The sequence below is a fragment of the Protopterus annectens genome, chromosome 12.part0 (genome assembly GCF_019279795.1).
Source record: "Protopterus annectens isolate FY-2018-M chromosome 12.part0, PAN1.0, whole genome shotgun sequence".
NCBI lineage: Eukaryota > Metazoa > Chordata > Ceratodontiformes > Protopteridae > Protopterus > Protopterus annectens.
This window is the reverse complement of record NC_056746.1, coordinates 571763951-571787269: the sequence shown is the minus strand read 5'-3', so window position 1 is coordinate 571787269 and position 23319 is coordinate 571763951. Positions and strand designations below refer to the sequence as shown.

Genomic DNA, 23319 nt, shown 5'->3' with positions numbered 1-23319 from the left:
CCTAGTCGATTAAGTTATGCAAGTTCATACGACACCAGAACTGTTAGTGACGAGCACTACATCTGTATATGGGATGCGATATAAAACATATAAAAGGAGAGCTGCCCATACACGCTTAGCGGTTGTTCTATTCCCATTCTCCCGTCGTCTGGCCAAGCTACAATCCCTCAGAGGTAAGTGTTCCACCACGATACAGCATCGCTCGTTTGCATGTTTGGGGGACAATGAGGACCTTTAACGACCTTTGTGTTAAGCATCATTTACTGCAACACTATAATGATTATCTTCAATCAGTGTTATACTTGTCAGCACAGAATGCGTCTTACATCTGAGCAATACCTCTCAACTGTACAGATTTTCGCATAATGTTCAGACTTTTGCCTCATATTTTGGTCTGTTCCTCATAATATTTTGTTTTTCTGGCAAATCACTGGCAAAACATTGAGAAGTGAAATTATAAAAGCATGAGAAGGATTTGAGTTTCAGACTTCATACCCTTTAAAAATGCATGCTAATGCATAACCTGTCTATCAACTTTCTATGTTTGATAGAGCGATATTTAAAAACTGTCCCTATGTTTGGGCCTTTGTCCCCCATTACTTACAGCGTTGCCCAGATTTCTTGCTCTAAAAGGCTGAGAGGTATGACCTGAGCTATTAGTCATGCTCCCTGCCTCAACTCTATTAATTGTGATTTAATGCTCCTTGCCTGTAACTTTTTTTTCAGAAAGAGATTCTTAAGTAATGCAGCATTCGGGATGATATTTGTAAATTACCCAGCATTTTTAGCTGGATCAGTAGGAGGGATTGACTAGCAGTTCTTCATTCGAGGCATAATTTGCAATATAAATGCCAAATTCTGTGGTGCTGTGTAAGTGCTCTTTCTGTTGTTTGCAGTAGTGCGTGATAATTTGGAAACAATGATGCTCTGTATACTTTGCAAATGCTGACCTCAACTAATTAGCATGTCATGTTTTTACAGGTCATCATGCCCAGGTCCATGACTGAGCTGCTTGCTGCTGCTGACATTACCGCTGCTCTGTGCGCGTGCCAAGGTAAGAAGGCACGGAACACACATTAAGTAGGAGGGATTGGGGGCGGGAAGGTTTATTGTTCTAGTAAGAGCATACCTCTCCTTTAGACAGATTTTCACAGAAAGTCCAGATTATTGCCTCATATTTTCGGTCTATTCCTCAAAAAATCGTGGTTTTCTAGCAAATCACTGAGGACCGAAGTCACAAAATAATGACACACAGTTAAATTTCGGACTTCTCAATGCTCCAGAAAATGCACGCTAGCACAAATGATGTTATTCTAGCAACTTTCTTTGCTCATAAGAACACTATTTAAAATATGTCCCTATTTCGGGGGCTTTGTCCACTTATTATTTTAAGCTTTGTCCATATTTATTGTGCTAAGAGGTCGAGAGGTATTACGGTGTGTGTGTGTGTGTGTGTGTGTGTGTGTGTGTTTGGAGGGGGGGGGGGGGGTCAGATTTACCGCACCCGGCAAGACCAGGTCCGAAATCTATTAAGAAGTAACGTTTTATAATGGAGTTGAATTGGTTTGCTGTTTACCCTTTTAGAAAGAGAAAGCCGTTCTGTGTAATAAAGTCCAGAAACTTGGTGTGCAAGTGAGTTTGACGCAGTGATGGAGGATCCAAGAGTGCATCAGTAAAGTGTCTTCAGCAAACCTTTGCCCCATGCGATACCCACAGATGCTGTAATTCTTTTTCTGTTTCTCTGATATTGTAGTTTTAACAATCACTGCATTTGCATTGCTACAGAGCACTAAGCCTATCTCCTAACTGTTCAGAATTTCATAGAATGTCCGGATTTTTGACGTATATTTTTGATCTGTGCCGCGTAAAATTGTTGGTTTTCTGGCAAATCATTGAGGACTGAGGTCACTAAATAATGACAGATATTTGAGTTTTAAACTTCACAACCTTCAGAAAACACACTTTAAAGCAAAATCTGTTATTATAACAATTTTCTAAACTTCTAAGAACAATTTTTAAAAACTGTTCCTTGTATTTTGGGGCCTTTGCTCCACCTCCATATTTATGGCTTCATCCCTGATTCTTGTGCTAAGAAGTTGAGAGGTATGGACTAGAGCTCAACTGTAACCAAGGACCACACTTCATTAGCCCTCATAGCCAAGTCTGTGTACCACCCACCCCAAAAGCATTGCAGAGTGACACTGTTAAGGGTAGCTGGGAACACTGCATCACCCTTTCTGCCTGGACAAAGTCCTTTTGATAGCCAACCTGCTGGAAAAAAAACATACAGATCCCTATACCATTTTTGGACACTGGGTCCCTGCTTTGAACTGTTTCTTGATAGTCATAATGTACAGGTATTTTAAGAATTTGCTAGGACTTGTTGCCTATTTCAATAAGTTGTTTTCCTGTTTGTAAATAAAGAATATATATTAATGTTTTCCTCACCAAAATATGTGAAATTATGTCAAAACAATGTACGAGCAAGATCAGACTTGTGAAGGAAAATGTGTACAAATGTTTATAAATGGGCTAAAATTATACTAAATTGTTAATTATTTGTGCTTAAAAAGCACCATTAGGGGCTATGAAAGGAAAATGGATTTTGTCCTGTAGAGCAGAGACTAAGGGGGGAAATGTTAATAATATATGACTGCAGAGAAAATACTTGTTTTGCAGTTCTTTCGGTTACTTTGAAGCACAGATCTCAACTATCCCTGATTTTGTAGAACATCCCTGACTGCATCATATGTTTGCCCTTTTCCTTTTAAAGCTTTGAATTGTTTGGTAAATCATTGAGGATTCCAAGAATTCAATAATGACAGATATACAAGTGTTATAATTATTATTCTTTATAAAAGGCATGTTGATGCAAAATCCATTTTTTATTAACTTTCTAGGTGAATTGGAGTAATATCTAAACATTGTCCTCAGTTTGAGCCTTTCTCTCTCGTTTTTTATTTTGTCCCTGATTCTTGAGAAAATAAGTTGAAAACTGTGCTTTGAAGTTACACACAATCTTCTCACAAATTTTTGGTGGAGGAGTTCAGCTAAGCTGACAGTAAGCTATTGTTTTTCAGCTGCTGATAGCTTTAACTACAAGAACTTCTTCATGCAGTGTGGACTCACCGGAAAGAATGATGAAGAGGTGACGGAAGCTTTTGCCATCCTTGACCAGGACAAAAGTGGCTTCATTGAGGAAGATGAACTCAAGTAAGATTTTAACAATTACTGTACCTTGCAAACTTATTCCTAGTCTGAAGTGCATTCAGCAATTAAATATCATGTTTTCATCTGTTATAGTTCCCAAAATGAGCTCTAATCCATAATATCATTATCACTGGTTTCTAAAGTACTTGTCTTGGTGAGTCTTGTAGTGGTGGCAAGCTGCGTAGGATAGGATAAGTTAACTATCCCCAATAACAGTCTTCAAGTTATCCTGTGTGATCCCCAGGTATTCCCATACAAGCTGAGTAGGATAGGAGAAGTTCCCTATCCCCAGTAACGGTGTCTAAGTTATCCTTTGTGATCCCCAGGTATTCCCATACAAGCTGAGTAGAGTACGGGAAGTAACAGTCTCCAGGTTATTCTGTTGTATCACCAAGCATTCCCATATGAGCTGAGGGATATATATCTTCCAAGGTGTCCTTTGTCTGGCCCAGACCTCCTCCCACTGGAATGTTCTTAGTAGATCTTTGTGAAAATGGTCCAGGAAGAATCCTCACAAGGTACCCAGACAACCTCCACTGACTCCGTTTAACATGAAGGAATAGTGGCTATACTGCAAGGTCCTTCCAGATGGCTGAGCTCTTTATTCTGTTAAGGTGTGTGAGTCCAGCTACCTTGTGAAGCTACCTCATTTCTATTAGTTCTGACCACCTTCTCATTCTTTCCCTCAGTACCCAAAATTGCTGACCATAAGAGAGGACAGGGATGTAGACTGACTGATAAACTGATAACATCTTCCTATGAGTAAGCATTGGTTTCACCACCACGGTCCATGTCTACAGTATTGCTACCACTGCAGTTTGAGGGTCAGTCTTCCAATCCATTTTACCTTCACCTCTGAACAAGTTCCCAACATACTTAAATTTCTCCACGTGAGGTAGGTTCTCCCTCTTTCACCCGTAGTGAGTAATGCAGTCCTTTCTGAGTAATGACTTCTGACTTGGATGCGATAATTTTCATTCCACTCAGGGCCGCTGTTAGCATTTTGGGGGCCCCCAGCAAATGTTATGTTTGGGGCCCCCCTAGGAACTTCTGTCAAAGTATCATGTCACTGCCACCCCTCCAAAGCAATCTTTTTGTTCATACTGCAAACTGTTAGGTTATACAGACTGACCTATAGCTACAATGCTCTTACAGTACAACAGGCCTATGTATCACACTATGTTCACCCATTAGGTGAAATGCTGTCTGTATTTTTACGTAATCTTTTTATCCAATGAAGGCTTATACAGAAATTATGATTAAGGAAAGAAATTCAGTGTTGCTGTTCAGCTTACGTTTTCCTTGCATCCTTTCAGCACATCTTTCCTGACCAAGATAACACAGTAATAACCATTCAGGAAATAACCCAGATAAGCCAGGGCCCAAGAAGCCATAGGGTTATATATGCTCTGGGATGCATTTTAGAGCATTTCCCAACCTTTTAATCTAGTGGTGTCTTAACCAAAAACCATGAGTAAGAAAAGAATTTCAGTCCTTTTTTTTCGTTCAAGGAAAACATAAGTTGTGCCCAAGGCTTAATATTCAAAGATGATAAAACAGTAGCTCACAACAAACTAAGAAGCCATTTGTTGTCTGGATGCAGAGGTCCAATCTGGGAATATGGCCTACCTCCCTAACCCACCCCCCCAAAAAAAAACAGTCACTGCCTATGCATCCCTCTGGTGTTAGACTGGGATGAAAGCAGATGTTCAAATTGCCACAGGCATGTGTTTCAAGTGAGCGCTGACATACATATATATAACATGCCTCCTCACTCCTCAACCCTAACCATCAAAGGCAGCTACCTGTAAACGTGCCTGATGTGAAACTGAAAAAATAAAGATTACAGTAATACATATTACTTTGATGCTGCTAGACAGTACACTGCCCTTAAACAAGCTATATCAACCTTCTTTCTACACCTCTGAGGTCTGTGAGAAAAGTAAAAGAAACAATGACCACACTGTCCTCGGCCTAAACAAAAGCTGTAATGACCTCATGTGCACACCTCTATGGTTTGACTGTAATGAAAGTTAAAGAAGTAACCACAACCCCCCCCCCCCCATAACTTACAGCAGCTTTCTGTACACACATCTGAGCAGGGCTGATTTTAGAATGGGAATAGTTGAGAGCAGAGGGCATTATCATCTTTATTCTAACAAGGTCAGCTGTGTTGTGGTTAAAGAGCATAATCAGAAAATTAATACATTTGTTCTCATTTTTCATCAACCAGCAACAGCTTTTGTGGGGCCCTCACACAGTCAAGGGAGCCCCCTTTATCAATTTATACAGACTTGGTAGTGGGGGCCACCAGATTCCTTGAAGACTGAAATGTCTGAATGTTCTGTTGACATATTTTATGCATTACTTTTGAAATATAATTACTTGTTAGCAACATTTTTCACTGATACCCAGAAGAATAATGTATGTGTCCTGGCATTATTGGGTATATGCAGAGATAAACAAAATCAGTGATATTTTTTACAAGCACACACACAAGCCATAGCAATACCAGTTTTGTACTAATTTCAGCAAATAGCAATACATTGTGCAACACTGGTACTGCCACACCAGATCAGTGACTGCTGTGTAACAGTTTTCAAACTGCAGCAGGGATAAATCTCTTTTATTTACCTCTGCGAGGAGTAATGCATACCTGCGACTTGTCTCTGATTTCACCGACCTTCCCTGATTTTGCTCATAATTTTGCTCTGTCCTTCATTAAAAGTTTGATTTGCTAATTAATCATTCAGGAATACAGACAGCCAATAATTCCAGGCATTAGAGGTTTACACTTCTTATTGCCCAAATAATGCATGTTGATGCTAAGGGTGCTATTTTATTAACTTTTTTAAGTGACTTAGATTAATATTTAAAATGTGTTCCTAATTTTGAGCCTTTATTCTGCTATTACTTTTGGTATTGTGCTGAATTCTTCTGCAAAGAAGTTGAGTTATAGAATCTGGAGTTCTTCCGTATTTATAAAACTACCTGAAAAAAAAAATCCCTGAAGATCAGAAGCATCAGCTAATCCTAAAATACAAGGTTTGCACTAAAATCATTCATTCTAACCTATTGATCTATCTACTGCTTTCCTTGCTTATGTTCATTATCAGTTTTAGCCTAACAGGGTCATACCACAGCTCTGTTCAGCTTAAAGAGCATAATCAGGACATTAATACATTTTCCTCATTTTTTCCTAACCATAAGCTTCTTTTGTGGGGCCCCACACAGTCAAGGATGATTAAAGGGCCCACTTGCATCCACAGGTGTTGCAGGTACCTATAGCTGGCTATGTTGTTGGTTTTAGTGGAGAGAATATTCACCAAGCAGGATTTAACTAAGCCAGAGGCAATATGTGAGTGGTAAAATATTTAATGGAATTGTGAAGCCTGTTCCTTGATAAAACACTGTTACTATAACCAGAGATATCTTTGAATTTGAAAGGAGATATAAACAAGAGTTACTACCCACCTCGTTCATAAGGCATACAAGATTGCTGTACTACCTTTTATTAGTTTGATAAACATTTTGCAAAATATCAACATAAGGTAACTTGCTGTGGTTGGGGGCCCCCAACGATCACAGAGTTCGCTGGTGCCTAAAGCCAGCTATGATTCCACCCTCTTTGCATGCAGTGTGCCTTTTATAGAATTTGTAAGATTCAAAGCAAAGAAATACTGTTTATGCTAGAAAATTCTAATGAGTCTGTCAAAGGTCCAGTGAGGCTTTCAGGTGGCTGCTAAATTTGTTACTGCTTAATGCTTTGTTAACAGAATTAGTTCTATTGGAGAGCATTCCTTTTATAGAAGGGGCTGAGGGGAAAAACTCAGTGATGGACTCACACAGACACAGATTTGCTAAATATATTCATCAAGACATAGCACAAAACTGAGTTTAAATAAACAATTGCAGACATTATTGTAATGATGTTGTTCCAAATGTGAATTGAAATTAGCATATAGCAAGAAGAAGTACAGAATTTATAAAAAAACATTCTCATAATGAGCTTATAATCCTATGAAGGTAAGGTGTTATCTGAAGTGAACACAATTTAATAAGATTGTTTCTAGGGAAGTATTAGATATGAAGGGAGCTAGGGCACAACTCATGTTTGATTTACATGCATGCAAAACACAATATTTATAGTACTTAGTAAAATATAAATCCAGTAAAAATCTACTAATAAGTATGTAATTAGTCACAAGGTGAGTTTATACTTCGCTACAATACAGCCTGAAGTGAGTGTGCCATAGCTATCTTAAATTACACAGGAAGCCTTTGAAATATAGTAAGCAGAAGCTGATCTTATGGGTGCCTGGAAAAAACATCCCCAAATCTGAAGGTAGGGGGTATGAGCTCAGTGGGTCTATATCATATGAGCGAATCGCACAAATTGCAAACACTCATAATATCGTACGTACCGGACCTCAAAGTGCTTTTACTGAGATTGCGGTACAGTGAAGAATGGGATATTTGCCCTCTCCTCACTGTAGTGTGATCTTGGAGGTGGAATATATATTTAGCAGGGGGTGTGGGGGGCTGTAATACCTCTTACTTGCCAGATTACCTCAGATCTCAGATCTCCTTTGCTGCTCTAACAATTCATTAGATTCGGCTGGGATTGCAGTCTCTCGAGCTCTAGGGTGCCTTTTTGGTATTGTGAGAAAAATTAGAATTTATTGTTCCACTACTCCTTTTGCAGCCTCGGTGGTGCAGTGGTTATCGTTGTCGCCTCACAGCAAGAGGTTCTACCATTTGATTCTCGGCTGGAGCGCCTTCTGTGTGGAGTCTGCATGTCCTCCCCGTGGTCGAGTGACATTAAAGACATGCAGGTAGGTGTGAGCGTAAATGGGTGTGCCTTCGTTGAAGGTTGGGCGTCGGGCTGGCAACTCGGCACCGTAAAAATCCACTGCCAATCATGAGCAGATTGGAGTTCTGCTGTGGTGACCCCTAACCGGGAAAAGCCGAAAGTTTCCACTACTCTTTTTATTTACTATTCATATCTATTTAGCCTTCCTCCCTTTACTCTTCTTTATCTTTGAGATAAAGTTTAGGTAACTTTTTATACCATTGTTAGTACTAGACCTTCTTTCTATAACTTTTAGGTATTCTTTCTACCATTGTTGGTAGTTAATGTTTATATTTCCCTTGCTTCATTTTCTTAAATATATATATATAATCACTTTTTTCTTAATTACCATTGTTGGTTACTGTTTGGTCATTGGTATGGTAGACAAGTCTACCGGATTTAAAAAGTGCACTTCCTGTGTGCATAAGATACCCAACTCTAATGCCCACAGGGAGTTCATAGGTTCATAGGTAGGTACTAGGCTATCGGCCCAAGGGCCTACATAAGTCTAGCCAGCAAGGTTCCATAGCTTACGCCACCCAAGAAAGTTATTTTCCTGTGCCACTGTCCAGCAGAGACACAGAAGTGATCCCCGGGGTGTATTTCCTATTTCCCATCCACTCATCAAGATTTTTCTTGAAGAGTGCTAATGAAGAACTTTGCTTGACATACATGGGTAGCTTGTTCCAGAGTATAGGAAGTCTCTGGGACAGGAATCTATCCATCCAGCATGTCCTGTTTATTGTGGTGACAAGGCTTAGGTCCCTAGAGCATGTAGCTCGGAGGGATTGGGATTTCTTTAGGTGTAGCATGTCCAACAGCTCTGGGTTTGACATAGCTTTTTGTGTTAGGCAGAGATCACCTCAGAGTAGGTGATATGCTACGGAGTAAAGCTGGAGTTTTTTGAGGCGGTCAGTGTTGGGCATTTGTTTGAGGCCAGTAATCCTCTTTGTGAGGTACTTCTGTGGCCTTTCCAGCTGCTGCAGATGTCTTGTGAGGTACATTCCAAAAGGGACGTTGTACTCTATAATGGGTCTAATGAGTGATGAGTAGAGGGGAAGAATGACCTCTTTTTTCCTAGATGAGAACCCTTTTATGATGAGGTGTAGCACGTAGAAGGACTTCCTGACTGTCAAAGGAGAGACTACTGTCCACCTGGGTCCCAATGTCTCATCACGCATTCAGTGTTAAGTAGATTGCTGCCTATGTGGTAGTTCATGGGTACAGAGTTTTTACCAAAGGGGATGACACTGCATTTTTTGGCATTGAGCTTGAGGCCATGGCTCTGACACTAGGCATCTGTCTCAGTGAGGCCCTTCTGTAGGATGTCCACATCATTTGGGGACCTGACTATGACACCTAGTTTGCAGTCATCTGCAAACTTCGTTAGCCAGAGGCCTTCTGTGTTAGCCTGTACTTCAGAAAAGTAGATACCAAATAGGAGAGGTCCCAGGATGGATCCCTGTGGTGCTCCACTTGTCACTGCTTTGAGGTCAGATTTGGAGTCTGCAACTTTTACAGTGTGGGTTCTGTCAGTGAGCCAGTTGCAACCCATCTTGTAATGTAGGGATTTATACCTAGTTTAGTGAGTTTAGCTATAATTCCAGAATGGGGTTGGTGTCGAAAGCCTTGGCGAGGTCAAGATAGGCTGTGTGAACCACCTTACCCTCATCCACGGCTTTGGTGACTGCCTCAAAAAAGTCGATCAGGTTCAGGAGGCATGATCTGCCTTTCACAAACCCGAACTGGGTGGGATCCAGAGTTTGGAGGTGTGTGTATTGTTTAGGTCCTTCTCACTTGCAGGTGTCTTGTGAGATCTGTGCCAGCATTAACTTGAGGGCAATCAGTGATAGGTAGAATAAGTTGGTCCTGAAGGGCCTTTTGCCAACTTTGTCTTCCCCCACTGCTTCTACTTCTGGGGCTGAAACTCCTGCAAAAAACAAAGGTCATTTGAGCCCAGGGAACACAGGAAGCACTCTCCTATGCAATCTGCTGCACCTGCTCTGAATTCAGAGCTACCCTCCAAGGCCAAAAAAGTGTCAAATCTGACACCTTCAGATCCGACAAAGTATGTGGTTAAGTTTCCTTGGATCCAGCACCCTGAAACCAGTGTCTTTAAGACTTAGGTCGACACTTAGGTCTCCACCTCCCACCCTCCTTCCACAACTTCCTCACTCAGGTACTCCCATAGTCTTTCCAAGGCAGGTATGAACAGGATGATGAGGAAATGTCTTACAGCATAAATCCAAATGGGGGTGTTGCCGTCTCCATCTCCCATCAGATCCATGAGCCTTCAACCACCTTCACACACCATTGTAACTCCTTCTCCAGTCTGACCCATAGTTTCAGAGCCATTGGATATGACAGTGCTGAGAGCTGAAGTGTCAGATCCAAGGATACCACCTTCTTCTTTGGATCTGACTTTATCCTTGATGCATTCAGCACCGATCCCACTGAGTAGGATGAATCTCAGAGCCGAAATATCTGTGCCTGATCTGGGGAGTTTAACTTTGACTCAGAAGTTTTCAGAGCCATTGCTTCCCCTAAGAGCCTCGGCACTGAACAGCATGGGTCTGACTCCCTGCTCAGTGCAGAGATCTGGGAGGGGAGGAGAACTGGCTGAGCTGAGAGCTTCTGCTCCAGTGAAGTTGGTTTCTACTTCTTGTGGACACTCTGCCTTTGAGGTAGTGGAGAGGGTTTTCTCCCATCCCACGGAATCTTCTACTCTCACTTCCTTGGATCCTATACCCTTCCCCCCAACAGATTTGAGTTCTAAGTCTCATTACCCTTCTCCACAGGGACAGCCAGCCTGTAAGAGTTCCCAGACCATTTCTCTTCTGACCTCCCTGTCTCTTCCGATACCTCTCCAGAGCATGCCACCAAAGAGGTTCACCAGAAGAGAATGTACATGAAAAGGCACTTAGAATCCCCTCAGAAATCTTTAACTGAGGATACTGATTTTGATGAGGGGGAAGGGTAACCTAGGTCCCCACCTGTGGATGTCTCCTTCTGAGACATTTTAGAGATCCTGCACCAAAAAGGTGGTTGGGCCTCCCAAAGCCCTTTCCAAGAGGAACTGGTGTTTCTGGGAGCCTTCAGATCCATCCTGTCTATGTCTTGGGTCACCCCCCTGGAGGATGACCTTATAGACCTTGTCTCCTGCTGGGCATGGAAGGAACTGAATACCATGGAACCTATTCCTCGCCGACTGGACAAAATTCTAGGATACTACAAAGACAGGCAGTATTGGAGTAAGGGAATTCATGTAGATGCTCTGGTTATGGCAGCAGCAGCCACCAGAAAGGAACTAGCAGAACAGAATTCCTCTATCCACCCTCCTAACAGAAAGTCCAGGGAATTTGACAGATTTGGAAAGAGTGTTTATGCTTTGACAACCTTTGCCTTGCAGTTGCTCAGCTACCTGGCACATTTTACTAGATTACACAGGGGACTTAATCAAGGAACTCTGTCTACTTCAGGAACCATATCGGCAGAGGAAGAGAAAACATACTCCTTCCAACTGGCCACTCTACAAGCTATATCCAGTGTATCCATGAGGATAATATCTCTCACTGCTGAAGGTTTCTCACGGGCTGCTGGTTCAGGCATAGAAATAAGGAAACATGCCTGGATGAGACCGTATACAGGAGCCCATTAAATCCTCTTTCATTAATGCTCCTTTTAATAGATCTTCCCTGTTTGGGCCCACGGTAAAAGACACACTTTCCTGTAGTGAGCAAGATGGAAAGACCTTGTCTACTATTGGAATCTGTTTCTGTACCCCGCAAATACCTTTCTGTAGGAATCAGAGTGGTTGTAAAAAGATGTGGCTCCAAAAACCTCAAGGACCTTTTCAGAACTCAGGTGGGGATTTTTCTGACAGAGGCAGAAGGGGAAATAGTAATGGAAGACACCATCCTTGCAGCAGAGGGGGTCTGCAGAACCAAGGATGTCCAGATTCTTTCTCAGACAGGCCCTTTCAGCAGTTCTGAAAGTTTCCCAACTGTTCTTCTCTGGAGGAAATCAGGGGCACTTTTCCTTGCATTCAAATGCCTGGACCGCCATCACAAGAGATTCCTGGATGCAAAGGATCATATTCAGAGGACACTTCATTCTCTTTTTGTAAAACTCTTCACAAAAGAGATGTCTCCCAGATGTTCCATCCAATCAGAGGGAGTTATCAGCCTTAGAAATTGAAAAGCTGCTAGAAAAGAGAGTGATCCAAAAGGTCCCACCAAACCCAGCAGGATCCAGAATTTACTCAAGGTTCATTTCAGTGCCAAATAAATCAGGGGGACCTGAGACCTCTTTTAGAGCTCAGTCATGTAAAATAATTTATGAAGAACTCCATGTTCTGGATGGTCATGGTTCAGTACATTTTGCCTCTTCTAAAGAAGGACAACTGGATGTGCTCTATAGAACTTCAAGATGCATACTATCACATCAAAATACACAGGCACTCTCAAAGGTATCTGGGATTGCAGCTGGGAGCCAGTCATTACCAGTTCAGAGCCCTGCCCCTTGTTCTCACCACAGCCATGCGGATGTTCACCAAATGCCTGGAAGTGGTGGCAGCTCATCTCAGACTGCATGGATTCAGAGTGTTTCCTTATTTAGATGACTGGCTGCTTTCTGCACCAACCAAGCATCTTCTAGAGAAGGCCAGGGATTACTTAATGCCACTGTGTCCATTCATAGGGATCACAGTAAATCTTTTCAAGTCCCATCTTCAACCAGTTCAAGTCTTGGAGTTTATAGGCTCTTACCTGGACACAGTCAGACAGTTCTCATTCTTATCTCAGAGGAGACTTCATCCCCTAAGATTGCATGTCAGATAGATTCTAGACCACCCCTATCCTTCTACAAGACTGGTTATTCAAACCTTAGGTTTGATGGCTGCAGCGATCACCCTATTACCCATGACTCACTTTCACATGAGGATTCTCTCATGGACTCTGTCAGTACAATGGTCGATGCTTTGACATCTGTTGAAGTATCCTCAAGTCTTGGAGTTTATAGGAACTTACCTGTACATAGTCAGACAGTTCTCATTCTTATCTCAGAGCAGGCTTCTTCCCCTAAGATTACATGTCAGATAGATTCTAGACCATCTCTATCCTTCTAGAAGACTGGTTATTCCTTGTCAGTACAATGGTCGATGATTTGACATCTGTTGAAGTATCCTATGAAGATTTTGTGAGCCTGCAAGGATTCCCTACTTTGGTGGATCCAGTCCAACAAGCTTTGTCAGAGATACCCATTTATCTTTCCTCTCACAAAGGCCATGCTGACCATGGATGCCTCTCAATTGGGATGGGAGGGCATTTCTTGGGGCAAACTGTTCAGGGTACATGGTCCCCAGCAGAGACCAATTTGCATATCAATGTCTTAGAGATGTGACCGGTCCTATTAGAGTTGCAGGCCTTTCAGAACTCTCTCCCTCTAGTTATTATTGCTATCCAAGCAGACAATATGTCAGTGGTTTGGAACATCAACAAACAGGGGGAATCAGATCTTACCCCCTTTGCCAAGAAGCAATGAGAGTCTGGCAGTGGGAAATTTCCTCCAACTGCTTTCTTCTAGCAATGCACATTCCAGGGAAATCCAACATCTTAGCCGACAAGCTTAGCAGATCCATCCTGATGCCACATGAGTGGTCTCTTAGTCTTGTAGTGACAGAAATGATTTTTTGTCTCTGGGGTCAAACTTACTGTAACCTCTTTGCCTCTCCTCTCAACAACAAGTGCATCGGGTTCTTTATCCTAATTTCCCCTCAGGGTGAGTCACAGAGATGCTCTAGTCCATGACTGGCACCCTAGTCCTCTGTATGCTTATCCTCCCCTTCCCCTAATACCCAAATTTCTTCAGAAAGTACAACAGTTGAAGAGCAAGGTTCTGGCCTTGTCAGATGTGGTTCCAATTCCTATGGTCTCATCTTCTATATCCACCTTGGACACTGGACTCCTGTCCACATCTCCTATCACACCCATTGAGAATGATTCATCCAGACATTCAAGGCCTCAAGTTAACCGCAAGGTCTCTCCAATTCCAGTGATGGCTGGACAGTCGAGGCTTTCCTCTCCAGATCATCAGATTTTATTCTCAACTCAAAGACCTTCTACCAGAATGATTTACAAGAGTAAATGGAAGAGATTTTCATTTTGGGCAGAACAAAGAAAGCTAGATCCCTTCACGGCTCCAGTTCCTGCTATACTGGATTTTCTGGCTTCAATTTTTCATGACTATGCCAGTTTCTTCACCATTGAAGTCCAGCTTGCAGCCATCTGTAATTACCCCATAGGAAGCAATGCCTTTCCCCTAGCTTCTTCTAAAATTTGTAAAGCTTTTCTGAAGGATACTCTTCTGCTTTGACCTCCAATAAGAGACCCTACTCCACCCAGGGATCTTAGTGTTTTGTTCCAAACTTTAAATCAACTGCACTTTGAACCCTCGGCTAGGTCAGACCAGAAATTTCACTCTTGGAAAACAATATTTCTTGTTGCCATTATATCAGCAAGGCAAGTTTCTGAACTCCAAGCACTCTTTCCAAAACCACTTTATTTTTTTTTTCACAAGGACAGAGTGACATTATGTACAAACCCTTCCTTCCTGCCAAAAGTTGTTTCTGAATCAAACATGAATCAAGTAATCAATTTACCTGTCTTCTCTCCAAAATTTGACAATAAGGGAGAATACATGCTACATCTTTTAGATGTGCATAGATAACTTCATTTTTACCTCCATAGAGCAAAAGAATTTCAAAAAACTCATTAACTGCTTGTTTCCTTTGCTGAAAACAAATTAGGAAAAACAGTATCTTAAGTTACCTTAGCTAAATGTAAAACAGATTGCATTTCTTTTGAATATTTTCTTAGAGGTTTGTCCTTACCTAATTCTCCAAAGGCTCAATTGACTAGATCCATCAGTTCATTATCTGATTTTTGGGTCAGAGCTTCAATCAATGACAATGACAATTCCAATCACTGACATTTGTGCTGCAGCCACTTGGTCCAATTCCCATACTTTTATTGCTCGTTACATGTTGAACATCACATCCAGGAACAGGGCTGCCTTTGGGTCCAAGGTAGGCCATGGTAGGCCATGGTAGGCCATGAGGGCCACCTAAGATTATCGTAGCTGAAGACTGTCTCATACATTGAGGAATGAATGAAAACGACAACATCAGATATTAAAGCTATATACTCACCATAACTATACATCTGTGTTGCCCATTTTCATTCTTCCTCAACTCCCCACCATCCTTCCTCCTGTCCCTGTCCTTTGGGAGAGAATTGGTGAGGTATATGGGAACCATTGCTCCCAGTTTGCGCTCCTACTCTGTCTCTGTCATGTTTTTCATTATAATTATAATTATTATTGTAAGTATTTATGCCTTCTGGCATATTTAACAGTGGTAAACTTGATCTGAGGTAATCTGGAAAGTAAGGGGCATTATGGGTAAAGGGAGGAACTCGAGAGTTGGATCCAAGAATCTAAAGAGGTTGGCTGAATTAGATCCAAGGGTCAGATCTCAGACCCATATGTTGCGGAATAATGAAAATGGACAACACAGATGCATAGTCATGGTGAGTACATAACTTTAATTTTACTGGAATGCAATATGCGTAGTGGATAATACAAAAATGCAAAAGCAACGCACTATGTATGTAATCTCCATTGGCCAATTTCATTGAAAGTGAAAGAGACCATAGACATACACACACATATGTACTAGACAGTTGCCTTTGTTCAGTGGAGATCCAAGGAGATAAGCTCCATTATGGTTGTAATTACACAATTTTGAAGGATCATAACATTTATGAGATCATAATTATACATGTACAACAACTTTTCTAAAAAGATGTAACAAAAATTGACATAGCCAAATACATAATTGTTATAATACTAGAGACTTGCTAACATTTGAGAAGTACTGATTTGGAAATGTAAACAGTCATCTAACACACATCTTCCCAGAACTGTATTAAATATGAAGGTAAAAATGGAGAGAAAGAAAAAGAGAAAGAGAAGGGCAATAAGAAGTGACGGTTTAACAGGCTGAAACAGCCAGCAGAACCTGCCACTTGATGAAACTTTCTTTTTTTCTTGTTTTTGCAGGGGACAAGCCCCCCCCCCAATACCGCCCAGTATATATATATATATATATATATATATATATATATATTCACTTTATAATCCTGAAATACTGGAATATCTAATTTCTATATCTCGTGACTATAAAGCCAAAAACTCACAAACCCCAAAACCAAGACCGTGAAATTCAAAACCACGAACATCAACAAAACACTACACCACAGATACAAATACACCTACCTCCCGACACTACAACAAAGCAAAACAGCACACAGGAACACAACAAAACAAACTCACACACCTACCCTTCCTATAAGCAGGGGGGCAAGCCCCTCTGAATCCCCCATGTGGAGGGCTGCACGCCCCAGACCCCTGCTGGTTCATGCTGTCTTAATTGGTTTCTATAAAACATGGGGGTGGGGTAGCTGAGGAGGGTACTGGTATCTGTCTCTCACACATCTGAAACAACCAGGTCTTCCCTGCTTCTGCCCTGCTCCTGCATTGCACATCAAGTTACTGGGGGTGTAGCTGAAGCTGCTGGAACTGATGAAACATTGTGGGTGCATTGTCTTGTGTTCTTAAGCATATCTTTCAAGTGTACCTCATTACAAGCAACATTCCTAAGTTTGGGTCTTAAAAAGTCCGTGTTCACCACAGTTCCACGTGAAGGGGTCTGTCACACGCATTGTTAGGCATTTTTAACTGAAAAAAGTCCATGTCCCCTGCACTTCAAACTTCCACATAAAAGGGTCTGTCACACTCGTCGTTAAGAATTTGTTAACTGATATTCTTGTTAAATAGTACTGAATCAGATTAAGTCATGCAAAAGGATTGCGCATGGGTATAAAGCTGCACATTTAACCATCCTGTGAGCTTACTAGTATGAAGTTGTTGGTAAATTATTATGGAATGTCGAGAGCTATGTTGGTAACTGCAAAGTTCATTTTTCTAAAACGTTTGAGTTACTTTTCCCTTTTTATTGTATGGCCTATGTATTGCATTTGAAAGTCGTTTAAATCTGAATGAAGTGATTTTTTGGTTCCTGAATACAGCCCAAATTACTCAGGGTTCTTAGGTTGTGACCAAAATCGAAAGACCCAGTCTTCTTCACAAATTAAGGACTCTAAAACCTACCAGAATCGAGGCAAAATGTCAATTGGGGGGAGGCACTACCAAAACAGATATTGCTGGTAACAGTATAGCTAAAACTGTATCAGAATTCAAGAATGTGTGTGGAGGAAGAGGTTGTGACGAGACCATTGGCATTTGGTGATAGAAAATACAGTTTCTCACTTCTGCATTTAAGTCTGGAGCAGAGTAAACAACGGAGCACACATTGCTGTTGAGTGTTATTTGTGTATTCCAAGCACCCAATAGTTAAATTGAGTCGACTTGTATCTGTTCATGTTTTTTTTTCCTTCTCCTAGACGTTTCTTGCAGAGCTTCAGCTCATCAGCAAGGCTTCTGACTGATAAAGAAACCAGGTCATTCTTGCAAGCAGGGGATACCGACGGCGACGGCAAAATCGGAGCAGAAGGTAAGAGTTCTTGGCTCCATAAAAGTATTTAGATATACATGGGTAAGCAGCTTAGCTAAAGGGCACTCCTCTCCTTACGCACGCCATACCGGGCGTGGGTGATATCCCTTCAGTCACCCTATTCTTGGAAAGGAGTGCCAGTGCAGGGAATCTGCCTTTGCAGCAAGTGTAATCGGCACGCCACCAACCTATTTATGAGTCCTGGAATTACAGACTCCGTAATTAATAGCTGGGAAGCTGGAAGCCTGGGAGAAAACTGACTCATCTGCAAGCCTGTTTCTTCGCTATTTATAACCGCGAGCTCGTAATGCTCCTATGATGGTTACAGCTACTTGCAGGGCTGAGTGCCAGGCACACGGCTGGTGGGAAACCTTACCTGGGGACCCGAAGAAACACAGCAAGAGAGACTATTAATAAATGACTTTATGTAATTGTATCTCGATATTATAACTTCTAACTTGTGTGCCGTGACCCAGCTGAAGTAGTTTGCATTACTTAAAATTTGCAATATTTGCTTGCACGTTGTTAAACCATTGAAGTACACCGTGCTGTTTTTTTAATGAGACTACAGTTATGCCACCACAAGCAAACAGCGGGTTAGTACTTTATTGGCCCAGGTAGTAATTATTGTTTCTTACAAGGTTTGATTTATTTTATCTGGTGATGCGTGCGCTCCGTGTGTGTGAGTATGAATTGCTGGGTACTTCTTAATTCCACTTCATTTGATCAAGTTCTGATAAAAAGCTGGTGAATTAACTATCAAATACAACTAAACACCGGGTTGTCAGTAGGAACTATCAGCACAGGTTGTAGTTACTGTTTATTACCACCTTTGCTTTGCTGATTAGTTCCTATGTGGCCTGCGGTATGGTGACGTATGCGCACTGATACGTTTGTGCCTGTCTTTGAAGGGTTTGGAAATGACTTTATTCCAGCTCATCTTAATCAAGTTCTGGTAAAAGGCTGTTGTGGTAACTACTGAACAGTTTTAATCGTTACTATCTATATATATTGTGTTTCTTTTGCAGAGTTCAGAGTTCTGGTAAAAGCATAAATGTGAAAAACCAGACGCGGTGAGCAGACTGCGGCTCAACTCCATGCAGTCCTTCCAAGAGATTACTACTCTTCATTTGTTCAACTTCTACGAACAGATGTGTTGGTCTACCTGCCTGCATCATTATAATGAATGTTTATAGAGATCTGTACCGTCATGATGTCCGCCCAGGTCCGGGCGTATGCATATTATACGCACAATGTGCAGGTGCACTTCCAACCCATGTTTATTTTCTCTCTATTTGTATAGAAGATGCACAAATCACTGTGCGAAGTTGAGATTGGAGTATAAATAAATAAAGCTGAAAAAAAGTCCTGAGTGATTATTAATGATTTATTGTTTAAAAATCTTAGCAATTACAATGGTTTCAATAGAAAGTGATCAATAATGATTTAATATTAAATTCCTAGCAATTAGGATGGCTGCAATAGATGTAACAGGAATGGGACACACACACACACACACACACACACACACACACACACACACACACACACACACAAAAACTGGAGTGCAGGGGTATGATATATGTAAATGTACATTTTGTTTCCCTGCTTTGACTGGTATTTTAATTGTAAATACCATTTTTCAAAACATCAGTTAAAAATAATGACTTCACATTTTGTTTTTGTATTTGAGTTTTCCTTTTAACCTCTTGCACACCTTCACAGTTATATTTGTCCCACCTACATATGTTTATAGTACATTGCTGAAAGCTGTCAGAATTACATAACCTTACCCTCAAGAAGAAAATATTTTTGAGAACAGGTGTACTTAAAATGTGTAAACAGGAATTCAGCAGCTAAACATGTGGTTATTACTGTAAATATTTCTGCTGGCCTGCAACCCCTTCCATAAATTCATAAACAAGATGCCTGGAAAATATGAAAAACGTGTTAGAAGACAAATGATAAGCAATAATGAATATCAGTAACTGTAAGTAAACACCAAGGCTTAAAATGTTTATTTATCTGGTTGTTGATTGGGTTGTCTAAAGATATACCATTTTCAGTGCTGAGTAGTAGTATATAGCAGTAGTTACAAAATATGTACATGTATAGTTAAATAATTAAGTAGATATTATAGCTGTGCTAAATTTCAGATTATCACCTCTCCCCCCAAACAGGAGGTTACAGTAATTTCAACAAAGCAGTTAATCAGATAAAAATATCTCAATAAACTAATCAGTATGTCTCTTGGCATTTCATGGAAGACGGAAAATTACAAATGAAGCAGTCTACATATGGCAAAAAGTGTTTCAGTTAAACAATGAAGAGCTGGGAATTTCCAGATATTTTAGTCAGCACATTTCCATAGGCAACACTTAAAAGCAAGTTGTAATAACTTTTTGCTGTAAGACACACACACACACACACACACACACACACACACACACACACACACACACAAAGTGGCACACAAATACACACACACACACACACACACACACACACACACACACACACACACACACACACAAAGTGGCAGACATACACACACACACACACACACACACACACACACACACACACACAGATACACACAAAGTGGCACACAGAAATACACACACACACACACACACACACACACACACACACACACACACACACACACACACACACACAAAGTGGCACACAGAAATACACACACACACACACACAATGATGCACACAAAGTGGCACACATAAACACACACACAAACATACACAGCACCTATATTTTGTAATAAAAGTGGCATTATCACTGTCAACATCAGGAGATCTAAAGCCATTCTAATGGGAAGGCGTTGATGTTGGCATTAAGGTTACACTATTATTATTGTGATACTGAATGCAGGGAAAGTGCTAGGCCATGTGCTTCAGATATGCTACACATGAATGGTGCTTGGGCCCATTACAAGTGCTGCCATGCCTGTAGCTCATGATAAACCTGCTTGCTGCCACTTGCTCTAAATGGCAAGTGCCCTAACTCCAGTTATTCCAGTCCTAGTTAATTAACTATCCCTCTCACCACCTGACCCTGTCAAACTACATAGCCCTACCAGAACCCTAATTCTAACCCTAAACCTGCCGCCCAGTCCCAAACCCTAACCATTGTACTTCTTTCCCTAGCCCTAAAGTCCATGATTGCTCCCTAATCTGAAAATTCAATCCTGTCACCTAATCCTAAACTCCCCTTCTGCTCCTTAAGCCCCAAACTCTTTTCCCACTGTCTAAACCTAAAATCCTATATCACTCCCTAACCCTAAAACTCTTTTTCTGCTCCTTAAACATAACACTTCCCTCATGCTCTCTAATGCTAAATCCTTTGTAAACCTAAATCCCACTGCTGATTGCTGTCTGAAGCTGTAGGCAATGTTCCCACCCACTCCCACTTCTTTCCCCTGGCTGCCACTCTAAGCTTGCTTGCTTGAACTTGGCTACTGTGTTTATGTAAGGTGCAGCAGATCTGCTCACGCTGCATGGCTGCTGCATCTCCCCTGAACATTTAGTTGAGTTTGAGCATGAGCATCCAGCCATGTGAGCTACAAGGCACCCAAGTTCTTGGCTGCGAGAAAGTGGTCTTTGAGTACCTGGGACTAGAGTGCTTGTAGTAGAGCCAGTTGTGTACACCACAATGATACAAATATCCTTTTAGCAGGGTAAAAAAAGAGAGAACATATTGTTGACAAAAAACATTGATATACATGATTTGTTGAAGGAAACACCATGGCCTGCTAAGTGCAGGAGTTCTGTAAAATGGGTAGCGTTGGAAATTTGGCAATAGTCTGCTTCCTTGCCCATACATGTCAAGCAGAGTGCCTCTTTGGCCCTCTTCAAAAGGAACCTTGACGATTGGATGGGAGAAAGGAAATTCACCCCGGGGATCACGTCAGTCGCCCTGCTAGACAGGGGTCCAGGGAAGTAAATAGTGTGGGAAGAAATAGCCAGGGAATTGTTATGGCTAGGCTTGTATAGGCCCTAGGGCTGATAGCCTAGTAACAACCTATGAACCTGTAAATATGTACTTTGCTTCACTTTCCCTTTGCCCATTGTCATCTTACAGCAGTTACCTTTCCTAGTCCCTCAGCCTCCTTGGACTTTTTATCTTTACCATTACCTCTCTTTTGCTTTGTCCTCTATACACCTGTGTCATCTCATACGGTCTCCAAGACTAATCCTGCTTCCCTTTCTTTTCTTGCTACTCCTGTAATTCCAATTTTCTTTTTGTAAAATGTATCCCTCAACACGATGTAACACTTGGATTTAGTATCTCTCTTTTTGTGACCAGTTTGTATTCCCTTTGTTTTCCAATGTTAATTGTATTTGTTGCATTTTATTGCTACTATTTTGAATGTAATCTGTGCTGAACCTGTTTTCTGTGTTCTACCCCAGTAATTACAATGTAAATAAAATAAATAAAAATGTGCTCAAAGGAATGAAAGGAAGGCTCCCAGGAACAAACTCAAATAGGTTGGCAGGGTCAACACTGAGTTAGCTATATTGCTACATAAATAACCGATCACACACTGTCAAAATGATAAGAAGATACCTTGCTTCCAGCCACAACAGAGTGACAAAGGCATCCTTTAGCTCCAAATTACTATAACTGTATTGGGATGAGAATACATAATTGACTTAACAAGTACAGGAAGTGCAATCTGCAGTAATTTACTTCACATTTTCCAAAGTAACACACAAAGGCAACAATTCTCCTCTCTTCATATCCAAGTAATTACAGTGGTACTGGACACAGAGGAAATGTTTGACAAAATGCAAGAAATACAGCCTAGTGCAATATCCATTAGCTGACTTGCAAGCATACACAATGCAGAAACGTTTACAGTAATAACAAGTGCACCACCTATAATATATTTCAACTCTTTTCTTACAATATCAATTAAAAAGCTGCACATAATGACAGAAATCATTCCATCCCGATAAGTATGGGAGCAGTTGATACCATCTAAAGATAGATCCAGTAACTGATCAGATTATAGATGTATTACTCACAGTGATATATTTCTGCTCAGTTGTAAGAATAACACTCAGAGGCAATAATTACATTTTTTTTCACAAATTGTTTTCATAATAACTGAAATGATAGCAAAATACTGCATTTTCAGCGCAAGTACAAACATGAAATGCTTGCCCTGTCTTTATTCTTTGTTGTTCAAAATAAAGCTGTTATAAAAACTGAAAATACAGGAAAACTGAACATGGCAGTGATGTCTACATTACAATTATATGTATTTGCATATCCTTTATACCCAATACATCTGTAAATCTCTATATGTGATTACAGAAGACTCCACCTGAATAGTCTGACAGAAGGGATGGTTTTAAACTCGTAGGAAGCAGAACTAGTACAGAGGATTAATACTGTAGTATGAAAGGGACCTGAGAGTTGGGGATGGCATAAGAGTTTAAGTTTTTACCTCACAGCTACAAAGTACAGGGTTTGATTCTGACCTCTGGTTATTGACTTGCTTATAATAGTCTGCAGACTGCTAACCTAATATTTACCTAAGTATAGTACAGAGGACTAATCCCATAGTATGAAAGAGAACTAGAAGTATAGTACTGCGAATTA

The 23319-nt window shown here is 40.9% G+C and overlaps 1 protein-coding gene across 1 annotated transcript; it reads left to right on the top strand.

The window, feature by feature from the left end:
- The first annotated feature begins 74 nt into the window (after window positions 1-74).
- On the top strand, window positions 75-19061 carry LOC122816719 (parvalbumin beta-like). The gene is made up of 5 exons (XM_044089710.1): window positions 75-173; window positions 982-1054; window positions 3081-3213; window positions 17584-17693; window positions 18722-19061. Exons 2-5 carry the CDS (start codon window positions 988-990, stop codon window positions 18745-18747), a joined length of 336 nt encoding a protein of 111 aa, XP_043945645.1. The 5' UTR covers window positions 75-173; window positions 982-987; the 3' UTR covers window positions 18748-19061.
- The last annotated feature ends 4258 nt before the right edge of the window (window positions 19062-23319 follow it).

Excerpts from the sequence above, each read along its gene's own strand:
- LOC122816719 (XM_044089710.1), top strand. The coding sequence starts at position 988 with ATGCCCAGGTCCATGACTGAGCTGCTTGCTGCTGCTGACATTACCGCT. Across the intron at positions 3,214-17,583 it reads ATTGAGGAAGATGAACTCAA|ACGTTTCTTGCAGAGCTTCA; the intron begins GTAAGATTTTAA and ends TCCTTCTCCTAG. Across the intron at positions 17,694-18,721 it reads CGGCAAAATCGGAGCAGAAG|AGTTCAGAGTTCTGGTAAAA; the intron begins GTAAGAGTTCTT and ends TTTCTTTTGCAG.